The sequence below is a fragment of the Cotesia typhae genome, unplaced genomic scaffold, assembly GCF_013202065.1.
Source record: "Cotesia typhae breed Kobodo isofemale line unplaced genomic scaffold, CoteBio_Ctyphae contig_83, whole genome shotgun sequence".
NCBI lineage: Eukaryota > Metazoa > Arthropoda > Insecta > Hymenoptera > Braconidae > Cotesia > Cotesia typhae.
Genome location: NW_027423769.1, coordinates 2,047,914 through 2,060,599, shown reverse-complemented (window position 1 = coordinate 2,060,599; position 12,686 = coordinate 2,047,914). Strand labels below are relative to the sequence as shown.

The window sequence follows — 12,686 nt, the reverse complement described above, 5'->3', positions numbered from 1 at the left end:
GTTCATAATTTTTATCACTATTATTATTATACAGATTTATTTAACGACTTGATACTAAATTAATATTTACTCAAAACGTCTAAACAATCAAAACAAAAAAAGCAAAAAAAAAAAATTAGGTCACAATTAACTTTTCTTCCTATAAACAAAGTGATAATAAAAATATATTGCGTTAGAGATATTTTAACATTTAACAGAACATCTTATCATGATCTTAAGTTTTTATAATACGACATAGATCAAACGTGCCGTGACTTAGCTCTATTATATGTATGTATATATAAAAAAACATTTATATATATATATATATATATATTTATACTTACATGTGTATATAAAATCGTAAATAATAAAACTGAATAGAAATAAAATATAAAAATTGAGCATTATGATAATTGGATGAAGATGAAGATTCAGCGTTAGCTCATTTACATAAAATAACCACGAATAATATATTAATTGCCGAGGATTTTGATTTCTTTATCCTCTAGGCCGCGGACTTTAATGATCGGACTGGTACTCGTGTTAAAAACCTTTTTTTTGAGTTTTTTATTGGGACTATAAAAGATCGTATAGTATGTGCACTCGATATACAAATCGAAATACACGACCACATTATTTTGCTATTTTAATTTCACGGGCAGAAAAAATTACACAAAATTTTAAAATTAAAATTTTCATGATATTTTAATTTAATTTTGAAAAAATGATAATTTTGTTATTTGGTAATTTAATTAAACATTACTTTAGCTAGTTGTTATAAATTCTATATTGAACGTAGTTATTATGCAAGTTTGCGCATCATAATTCAACAGTTATAATCATTATTCATGTGTAACAAGAAACTCTATTTCTGTAATGACACGTCGGGGTAATATGTATGCGCTCATAATTTTGCATATCATTTGTTAAAAGCTCATATATATGAATTAACTAACAAATTTCAAGTTAACTCACGTGGTCTAGTAAAAGTTTGAAAATTTTTATATATCAGTATTTTTGTCATCTAATTATATTTTTCAAGATATAAGCTCATCTCGATATTACACTCATTGAGACCTTTCATTTAAGTACCCACATGGATTTTTTTTATATATTTTATATATTTCACAAATATGACAAATATTATAAATATAAAATATATGAAAAAAATCGTGTGGGTATTTAAATGGAAGGTCTCGATGAGCATAATATCAGGATTTGGTCACTTAGCACAATACAACACACTAAAAAAATTGAAAAAATTGAAGCTTCTGATGTTCCAAAAAAAAAAAAAAAAAAAAAAAAAAACATTCACAAAGGCTTATAATAAGTGCGCTGACGTTAAGAATTACATAAATATTGAAGTTTACGACACGACAAATCTGTGAAAGTGTTAAACTGAGGCAAGTCAATTATACCTATAAAAACATTACACCTGACAATGGGTTATCCAGTATAGCTATAATGACAATTTTCATCCCAGTTAATCTTCTAAATAGACGTGCAATAATAATAAATGAAGCTATATTCAAATACCAGTGACCAGTGAGGCAAAATAACCCTTTTACAAGGTGTACTTATGTATTTATACAGTGTATTCAGTTTACTTAAAGCACTTTAACGAGATAATCTTCCTAAAATGTTATTACTACCTCCTACTTTTTTTTTTTTTTTTCATCTTTTTTCAACTTTTCTAATTTTTTTATTTTTTTACTTCAAGCGTAATGTTGCAGCGTTAATTTAGCGAAAACATATTCCAGTCATCGGTAATATATCCATATATCTAAGGATTAAAACCATAATGGTACTTCACGGTCATAATTTATTAATGTACGAAATATTGTCTTTATTACATATATGACAGGGTCTAAAATACTTATTGTGTCTTATTCTATACTGCAAAATGTATATATATCTTTTTTCAAAATTTTCTTCAGCGTTGTGTGTTCTTTTGAATTCTTGTTAATCCCGCCGTAAAATGGTCGGTACCCGAAAAATGAGGGATAAAGTAAAAATAGATAGACAGATAGTTGTATTTTATTTTACCTTATGATTTTCTGTCTTTTTCTTTTTTTTGAGATGCAAGACCTTAGGCATACCTTTGACCCACATAGTTTTGCCTCCAGTATCATCCCAATGTAATGTAAATGTAAGGCCTACTCAATACTACAGATGGCCCGTTCAAGGTCGTGAATGAACCTTTAAAACTTTACCTGCGAAAAAGAAATTTTTGCGCCTTGAAGAAGAAAAAAAAACAACATGAAAAATATTGCTGTCTCTTTTCTTCTTGTTCAAGTCCTCCAGTACTTCTAGTACATTTTGAAATCAATTATTGCACTTCAAATGATGGTAGCATTGGGATAAAAATGGTCTAACGTCGTTTGTCATTACTCAAGTCATAAAATTAATATTATTATTGTTGTTATAATGTGGTTTCAAAAATACTCCAAACGTTTAGTCATTTTTGCATCCCGGAGAAACGTGTGTTTGCCGGCATGTCAGGGGAAAAAAAAAAAGTTATGGAAAAGGGATGGTGGACCGTTATAAAACACGGCCCTAATTTTACTGTAATATTTTATTGCTGCTTTTTTTTTTCCATTCAATCTTTTTTTTTTTTTTTTTTTTTTAACAGACACTTTTGACATTACCGCAGTACACTTAAAAATGGTTACTCATTTCTTAGCTAGGAAGTTTTTGCCAGCACTACCCAGCTACGTAATTTATGAACACACATTTTTCTATTGTATTTGTGAATGTTTTATAATAGACAAATCTTCTCTAACCTTAAGAAATTATGAATTTTGTTGTCGCCGTAAATTCTTTGTCGATAATAACATCGTGTAATCCCATTGATATATTTTTGAAGTTTAGAAATATTTAAAAATTTGAATTTTTTTTACCAACTTTAAAAAATGGGGGTGCTTTTAATGTTTTTTTTTTTTTTTTTTTTTTCCGACACATTTCTTTGACAGTTTCATCGCAAATCATATTTTTATTCTTTTAATTGCGGATCATATACCTGTAGGTATATTGTTAAAAAATGTTTTTATTTTTTTTTTTTTTTTTTTTTTTTTTTAGTCTATTTAAAAGAAAATAAAAAAAGTTTGGAAAATCCAAAAGTGCACGACTCATAATGCTCATTTAATTATGAAATATTAAAAAAAAAAAAAATACATGAGTAGTGCAAAATAAAAAAAAAAAAATTTTTAAAATAACAGCTGTACTAGGAAAGTGATGCACAGGCGCCCCTGGTGGAATAAAAAATAGACATACCATCTATAGATATAGATATATCACCATCCATGTTAATTTTACATGGATATATATAGATATACAGCTTCGCATCATGAGTCGTGCAAAAGTTTTTTTTTTTTTTTTTTTAGTACTTTCGGGAGTTTTTAGGGAGTTTTAGATTAGATCTTTAATTTTTCTTTATTTATAGTTATTCTTCATGATCATTTTTAAAATGTGATTTTCATCAGCATAATTATTTTCAAAAATATAATAAAGAAAATTTCTGTTCAAAAAATTATCTACACTGTTAAAAACAATTAAGGTAAAAAACCTCATTATTGACACTTGAATTTTTTTTTTAAATTAATTAAAAAAAAAAGCCCACTCCAATAAATTAATAGATAAAATTTATTAATTATAAATTGGCTTTTAGCTTTGGCATTTAAATTTGAATAAATAAATAAATAATTATATTGTTGACTGCCTAATTTTATAATTATCAAGCTCAATAAAATCTTGTTTAAGATTACAGAGATGTCAGTATAAAAAACTAAAAATCATTTCCTTTTTTAAAATCAACTTATAAATAATTTCAACAAAAAGGATAAACAACTGTTTATCCTTGCAAAAAAAAAAATCAGGTTTACAAAAATCTTTATAAATGTAGTTGAAGGGAAATGCAGATGTAAAGTTAAAATATATATCATTCTACACACAAAAAATAAATTTCTTGCGCCAAGAAAATTTTAAGAAAAACAAAAGTTATTTTGGAGCAAGAAAAAATTTTTTTGTCTCAAGAAACTTTGATTTAATTCAAGAAATTTTAAATCTTCCTTGATATTTTTTTGAGCCAAGAAAATTTACACTCCAGTCAATTTTTTTTTTTTTTTTTTTTTCCAGTGTACTCATAAAGAAATTTTAGCTCAAGCCCAGTGAAACACACAATCGACAGCTAGTAAAAAATATACATTAAAAAAAAAAACTAAAAAATTCTGCTCTGCTACAAATCAAAAACCGGATGATCAATCAGACCGAAAATATATCCATGAAGAAAAGATATGACAATGAATGGAAAATATACAATTTTTCTTCTGGACTTTGAATAGTAAATGTTATAAAATTTAATAACCTTTTCTGAATTCTAATCAAGTTGTATTGAGGGATTTTTTATGAGCGCCCACTGAAAATTTTAAACAGTGAATATTGAAATTGAAAAAAAAAAAATTATTCCTGCAAAATGACGGATCCCAACTTATGTAGTATATAGATGTAAATAATAATATGTGTGTTAAAGAATGAGCAGGATCTTTTTAACGATCAAGCGATCACACTGATTGGATGAGGTAACTTTGTAAACTCCGCCTTTGAATATGCAGCAGCGGTCATTTTATATTTGTTCTTTTTTATCCTTTTTATATTTTTTGTAACGGCTGTTCTTTTGATGGAGGAGTTTGATGTTGCACCGGTCTAACCACTATTTTATGATTCAGCTTGAGTGAGGAATCTGAGGGATCATTATACTCGAGCAAGCTTACTACATCAGACATTAAAATATATATATATTTTTTTTTTTGGTCTTTCAAATAAAAAATTTATATATTAAACGATGAGAAAGAGGATCGACCATCTTGGTATTTCTTGGAAATAAAAATAAGAACTACCGGTATCATGAAAACGTATTTCATCACCAATGTGTCAAGTTCCCATCAAATAATTTAACGATGGGAAATTTTCATTTTTTTATGTGAAAAATTTACCCGAGAATCGTTTAGTAAATATTTTTGTGCCGATTTAAACAGATTTTAAATTGAGAAAAAAAAATTTATTTTTAAATAAATAATCAATTTTTTAAGATGAAATTTATTTATTGAAAATCTTAGCTGAAGAAATTAAAATTTTTCTTATTTACAGTAATTATTTTTCAAAAATAAAATTACTGTGAAGGAAATTTTGATTTTTTTAGCTTAAAAAAAATTTTTTTGGGAAAATCTAAGAGGACATTTCATTTAATTATGAAATTTGCATTTTAAAAAAATACAAAACACTTTAATGAAATGATAATTGGATAAATGTAAAAATACCCTTGTCGAAATAATCCTCATAAACGACTGTTGAAAACTCTTCACAATTCTGAATAAGACTTTTTGAAAGTCTGTTCATCCATATTTACGTAAAGAAAATACTTAATGAGTTTTTAAAAGTCAAATTTTTCCTAAAATTTGAAACTTTCCCAAAGGGTTATTAAGTCGTTAATTTATACAAGTAAACACCTTAATTTTTGCCTTTTTCTCAGGATTTTTTTAATTGGGAAAAAATTAATGAATCATTTTGAAATTTTTTAGGGTTATTATATATATATATAATAGAAAAAAATTTTTTTTTTTTCAAAATAGCCACCGTAAAAATGAATCTGCCGAGACCCTCTGGGAAAAAAACAATCAAAAAATCATATTGGCACACCTCAAAAAAAAAAGTTCAATTTTTTACTCTTTTTTTCGGTTGTTTTTTAGTAAACTAAAAAGAGTTTAAAAAAATTTTTTTTTCACCTTTTAAATTATTTTATTGAAAATTTTAAAGAATAAAAATCTCAGTTTATGTAAATAATTTAATTGTAGAGCGTTAAAAAATTTTTCCATCAAGTTTGAAGTAGAGATTTTGATAATTAATATAAACATTAATAAAATTAAGATTCCTGTTTACAAACCATAAAAATAATCTTGATTAGGTGGATTATCGTTTCTTAATTTTTATTTTAGTGCGAAAAAATCTCACTGTTTTTTTTTATCTACGTCTAAAGTAAATAAATTATTATGTAACAATTTAAAGAGCTACGACATTTAATCGTATCATGTATAAAAACAAAACTCAATTTTTAGGTAAATAGTGTATTATGAAAAAATTGGGTGTATTGACTAATCGACTATATATATAGGCTTTTAAGATTAATTTTAAAAAATTCATAGGCTTTAATTGTTGATATTAAAAATTATTAAAATTCACTTGATTGATTTTTATTACAAAAGAACGAAAATTTTAATATTTTTTTACTTTTTATAACATCAAAAACTATTATTTTAAATATATTTCTTCTTTCCCAGATCATTAATTTTTAAATTCAAAGTCTAATAGCTTGGCGGTTGATACTGTAACATCTATATGTGTTTTAATTTCCTCATAAAATATAATGTATAGGAGAAATATTAAGACATAAGAAACATAAAGAAAACCAACAACTAATAAAAAATAAGATACTTTACATAAGACACTTAATTTAACTGAGATTTTTATAGCGGAAAGATAAAAATTCTATTAAAAGAATTGCATTTTTCAAAAATAAGATTAAATTAATAATTTAATTTAAGCTGAGTCTTCCCAAGAACATTTTTAAGTCCACAATTTTTTTTTACTGTGTTAAATATTTAACGCAAAAATTTTTTGACGCAATGACGCAAAATTTTTTACAATGTACAATTTTTTTTTAAATTGTGCTATTAAAATTTTTTCCTTTTTAAAAAGTTTGTTAAAATTGTGATAATTAATTTTTTTTTTATGCATTTTTCAAAAATGCAATGCAATGGATAAAAAATATTTAAGGAGCAATTAAGCACAATTTGTCCAATAATTTGGGGTTGAAAAATTTTTGGTAAAAAAAAATTGATTATCAAAATTTTCACAAATTAAAAAAATTTTCAAAAAAATTTATAAATTTCTAAATTAAAAAAGAAAAAATTTGAATATCACAATTTTCAAAAAAATTATATAATCCAAGATTCTACTGAGTATAATTTAAATTACGCGGGATATTTTTTCGGAATAAGTAATAAAAATAAAGTTAGCTTTATTTAGACATTTCAAAATTTTTATAAATTTTTTATTAAAGAAATTTAAATTAAACAGTTGAAAAAAAAAAAAAAATTTCACATGTAAAAAACTTGAAAAACTACAAGTGGAATTTAAAAAAAAAATTTTTTCAGTTTTAATTTAATTAAAAGAAAAAATCAAAGATTTTTACACGTCTGCTAACTTCAGTGTCATCACTGAGTATAATATGGGAGGTTATGCAGTATAATTTTATTTTTTTCATGTAAAAAAGTAAATTTTTTCAAATTATTTCACTTAATTTTAATTAAAATTTTTCAAATAAACTCAATTGGTAAAAATTTTCTTACCAACAATTGAAATAGTAAAATTAATTATTGCTCCTTTTTAAAAAATTTTAATTTTTCCCGCCAGAGGGCTTGTTGTGTTCTTTGTTTATATTCACTCCAAGCAAAGCACGTTTTCTTTTGTCTCTACCAACACAGTACATTTTGTCGCCAAAAGTAATATAAACAATAATTAATTAATTAATAATGTCATTGTTAAATTTTTTAAAATTAAATTTCACGTGTTTATTTAAAAATAATCAAAAGTAATTGTTTATCGAAGATTGACATCAGCTGGTATGTAATAATTAAATTTAATAATAAATAAGTGTTGACAATTTCTAAAATAACAATATTAAATAAAATAAAACAATAAAATTAATTTGAAATTATTTTATAATAATTATTAATTGTATTTAATATTTTTCAGTCACAATTACCGAACGTAAAATACTTGATTAAAAATTGAGGTTAAGAAATGTCACTGGAGGCGTCAATTGCCGAGCGGCTTCAGGAATTACGTAAGTGGCAAATAAACCAACACGACCGTTTATTAAAGCAGCAGCAAGAACAGCGATATCTCTTGAGCATCGAGCAGAAGCGTATGTACGAAGCTCTGGGCTTGTCAATGGACGACATCGACGTGACTCTGATGGACGAGCTGTCTCTGACAAAAATACAGGAGCACTTAGAGTCTCTCCCAGAGACTGGCGACAAGTCAGACGCTCTTGACGAGTCTTCTCAATACAAATCCTTTCAAATAACAGAAATAAAACAACCAGCTGTTATAAATTCAACTGAATCATCTGACGAACTTTCTGGGCAAAGGCAAGGCTATCAGACAGAAAAAGATAATTTTGACATGTCAGCAGAAGCAGAAAAACATGTTACGCCTTTTGCAAAGAGATTTTCTACCGGAGGCGTGCGTATTGATGACATGCCAGTGCCTTCGCCTAAAAAAGATTTTAAAACTTTGTTAGAAGAAAAATTAAAAGACTCTGACGCTCTGGGGGACAATTCTGGAATAATTCTTCGGAGTAATATTAAAAAGCAGCCTTTTTTACGAAAAGGCGAAGGATTGGCTCGTTTTAGAATGAACAAAACTCCGAATACAGAAAAAATTTCCAAATCTCGTGCTAAATTTCTCCCGCCTGTTGTTAAAAGCAAGTCGCCTGCTGTTAATAGAGAAATTAATCAAAGGCCGAAAGAAAAAATTACTAAAATTAATAAAAATAGCGGAATTTCACGGCGCAATTATCCCCTTCCTAAAGTTGCACAGCAGAAACTTAATTTAAAAAATCTCCCGTTGCCGAAAAATAAAATACAAAGATCAATTTCACCTTTGACAAAGCCTTCAATTATTTCTGGTAAAAATACAGCTCTGAAATCAATTTCAGTTACGAAAAAAATTAGCAATGATGAATTTATTGGATCAGATCTTGATTCCTCAAAGTTAGAAACTAAAATGTTTGAATTGTTGGAAGAAAAAGCTGAAAATTCAAGCTTCTGTTCAACATCCAGCGCAGTTGTTGCTTTTTTACAGCAATCTACTCCGCTTAAATTAAAAAGCATACGCAAGAATTTGGTGATGAGGAAATCGGGATCGCAAGCACGTAAAAGTAAAATTATTGATGATGAAATTGATGAATTGGTGCACTCTTTGAAGTCTAACAGGCTTCAATCAGCTGTTGATAAACCTAAATGGAATTCTGGGCCTTTTGTTAATGAAAGTTCTATTGATAATAATATTTCTAGCACTCCTAAGACTAATTTTACGGAAAGAAGGCACCACCTTGGGCGATTGGATGGGAATTTTGATGGAGAAAAAATGGTAGAGACTGCGACAGAAACTGATACAGAGTCGGAAAAAAATTACGAGGATTGTCAAAGGTTCGTACCCTTGACTGAGGATAAAAATTTGAGACAAGTTGAAAATAATGGCGATGATGATGGGAGCATGCATGTTAGATTTTCGGAGTACAATGAGTATAAAATGATCGGGTTAACTGACACTTCGACTATTTCAAGGGACTCGTTTGTTGATGATAAAAATTGGACTGATGATTCTAGTGTTGAGTCGTCGGAGCTTGAAATTTTGACGAGAAATTTTGAGAAAATTCAGCAGCAGATTAATGGGATGAATAACAGAGATAGAGATGGAGTTTACGAGAGTACAGATGATGAGCAATCTATTTTTAATGAAACAGAAAGCACTGTGGATGGTAAAGATGATACTATTACGGAAATTAAAAATTCTGTAGATGTTTTAAGAAATTGTAATGAAAATAATGAAGAATTTAATAAATTAAATGAAGAAGAATTTAATAAATTAGATGAAGAAAAAAATGACCTAATTTTAAAGTCAGAGCTTTTAAAAAATCGGCTGTTGGAATTAGAACGAGAGATAGAAATTTTTAGGAAAGAAAATGCAGCTTTGTCTGAGCAGCGTCAGAAATTAAACCAAGAGCGACGTGATTGGGAGAAAGAATTAAAGGAGAAGGAGGATAATTTAAGAAGAGAACAAATGGAGGCTGAAAATAATCTTCAAGAAGAAAAAAGACGTATGGCTCGTGAGAAAGCTGCTCTTGAAAATAGACTCAGAGACGCCAGAGAAAAAAGTATTCAGGCAAAACAGGACCGCCAGGAAATCGACAGGCTCAAGGATCAGCTGGCTGAGCTTAAGGATAATTTTAGTGATAAAGAAAATTTGTGGCTGACTGAGCAAGCTAGACAACGCAGCCAGATTCGGGTTTTGCAGATGGAGAATGGAAAATTTAAGCAAGAAATTTCTAAGTTTCAAGAAAACCGACAAAGCAGATTAAAAAAACCTTCTGTTGTATTGCAAGCGAAAAATTCTTCTGGACAGTCGAATAAAACGGAGGTGAAAAAAATTAATTTTGATGATCAGGTGGAAAATAATTTAAGGAAAAAAGAACATGAGCTGGAGCCTGAAGCGGTAGGTGTTAAATATTCACCGGATAAAATTTTAAATTCTAATTTTAATTTTAATAGAAATTTGATTGAAACGACTGCAGCAGCTGAAGATGTGGAGAAGAAACGTGAGCTTTATAAAAATTTAATAAAAGAAGCTGCTGGTGAATATTACGACGAGGACATTGAAAATATTCCTGATAATTTTGTTAAAATTCCGGAAAAGCCAAAAATATTGACACCAACTTACAGAAAAAGTAAAATTGTTCAAGATAATTTTTCTGGACATTCTAATCAAGCTACACAGACCAGTGTAGAGTTAAAAAGCACTGTTGAAAAAAATGAGATCAATAAACGGATTCCAAGATTGATTGGTGAAGATCTGCAATTGCCTCATGGATCTTACCAGCAGTTTGTCCGTGAAGTGATAAATCCAACGACAACCCAGTATTCACAGCCTGCTTCTAAAGGAACTGATGTCCAGGAATCCAGACAAGTTCAACAGGAATTGTGCGTTGAAAGCAGAGTCCCAGTTAGCTATTCACCGAAATATTCCCACGAATCTTCTACGAGAAGTCCAGAAGTCAATGGTGGACTTTGTATACAAGCGAAACAAACGCCGAATTATGTCGCAGACAGACGGATCAATCAAACTAAGTTTGTTGATGACAACGAGTCAGATATTTCACCTCGCGTGGAAAAAATCCCCCTGCCTAGACCAACCGACAATGCTACGCCCTGTCCGGATTCGATTCAAGTTAGCCGTTTGTCTGATTTAACGACGAAGGAAAAAATTTCTGTCCCTACAAAGCAAAGTGTCCGGGAAGTTCTTCATCCAGATGGTCATTTGGAGTACTGGTATCCCAATGGAAATGTTAAGAAGGTTTTTCCTGATAGCAATACCTCCAAGATGATCTATTATAATGGAGATGTAAGGGAAACACTTCCTGATGGTTGTGTTAGGTATTTCTATGCTGCTACTAAAACTTGGCAGACTACTTTTCCTGATGGTTTTGAAATTATGGAGTTCCCTGAGTGAGTATTTGTTTTTTTTTTTTTTTTTCTTAGAGAAAAATTTTATCTAAATCAATAAGCAAAATTTTTATAGCTGATTTATTTTTATTTAGGCTGCATTAGAATATGCTCTATCTCTAGATACATAATTAAAAAATGACCTTGTATCTCGTAAACTATTGACATTTTTGAATATATAAGCTCATCCTGGAGTTACACTCATCGAGACCTTTCATTTGAGTACCCACATCAATTTTTCATATATTTCATATATTATATATATATATATATATATATATATATATATATATATATATATATATATATATATATATATATATATATATATATATATATATATATATATATATATATATATATATATATATATATATATGTATATATGAAAAATATATCAAAAATGCATGTGGGTACTCGAATGAAAGCTCTTGATGAATCTAACATCAGGATGAGCTTATATCTCAAAAAATGTGAATAATAAAACAATGACGTTGTATTTTGTCCATTGATGATATTTTTAACGATATAAGCTCATTCTGATGTTACACTCATCGAGACCTTTCATTTAAGTACCCACATCAATTTTTCATATATTTTATATATATATATATATATATATATATATATATATATATATATATATATATATATATATATATTATATATGTAATATACATGAAAAATATATGAAAAATTGATGTGGGTACTTAAATGAAAGCTCTTGATGATTGTAACAGTCTACAATTGAGAGAACAAGAAAAATTTCGTCTCCTCACCTGAATTTGTGCCTTTTTAATGTTTCATATGCTTTTAATTAACAATAATTAATTTATTATGATAATTTATTAATTTAAATCAATTAAATTCAAGCGGTCAGCAAGAGAGGAGAACTAAGGATGGTATAATCGAAGTCTCGTTTCCGGATGGTTCAATTCGGCTGATGCAACCGGATGGTATTACTAAATGGGCATTACCTGATGGCACTATTGCTGAAACATTTCCAAATGGCGATAAAATACTTTCACTCCCAAATGGACAACGTGAAATACACACTGCTGACCACAAGGTATCATTAAATAAATAAAATATTTTTAATAAAAAATTAACTGTATGATTTTTTTTTTTTTAGCGACGTGAATATCCAGATGGAACAGTTAAATTTGTTTATAATGATGGAACGCAAGAAACTCGATATGCCAACGGACGAATTCGTATTAAAGATAGGGATGGGCATCTTTTATTTGATTCCCATCATCCTGAGAATTAATTTTTTAAGCAGTGATCCAAATACTGTAAAAAATTGATAAGTATTTTAGAAAAAATAATTAATATTTATTAATATGAAAAAAAGAAAAAAAA

The 12,686-nt window shown here is 28.0% G+C and overlaps 1 protein-coding gene across 1 annotated transcript; it reads left to right on the top strand.

Annotated features, from left to right (window-relative positions):
• Positions 1 to 7,480: 7,480 nt before the first annotated feature.
• Positions 7,481 to 12,609, top strand: Sas-4 (spindle assembly abnormal 4). The gene is made up of 4 exons (XM_074252131.1): positions 7,481 to 7,658; positions 7,792 to 11,327; positions 12,198 to 12,393; positions 12,457 to 12,609. Exons 2-4 carry the CDS (start codon positions 7,840 to 7,842, stop codon positions 12,592 to 12,594), a joined length of 3,822 nt encoding a protein of 1,273 aa, XP_074108232.1. The 5' UTR covers positions 7,481 to 7,658; positions 7,792 to 7,839; the 3' UTR covers positions 12,595 to 12,609.
• The last annotated feature ends 77 nt before the right edge of the window (positions 12,610 to 12,686 follow it).

What these genes read in the sequence shown, in the direction of transcription:
- Sas-4 (XM_074252131.1), top strand. Translation starts at nt 7,840, where the DNA reads ATGTCACTGGAGGCGTCAATTGCCGAGCGGCTTCAGGAATTACGTAAG. An exon ending in GAAATTATGGAGTTCCCTGA is followed by an intron (nt 11,328 to 12,197) that starts GTGAGTATTTGT and finishes ATTAAATTCAAG; the next exon opens with CGGTCAGCAAGAGAGGAGAA. An exon ending in TACACACTGCTGACCACAAG is followed by an intron (nt 12,394 to 12,456) that starts GTATCATTAAAT and finishes TTTTTTTTTTAG; the next exon opens with CGACGTGAATATCCAGATGG.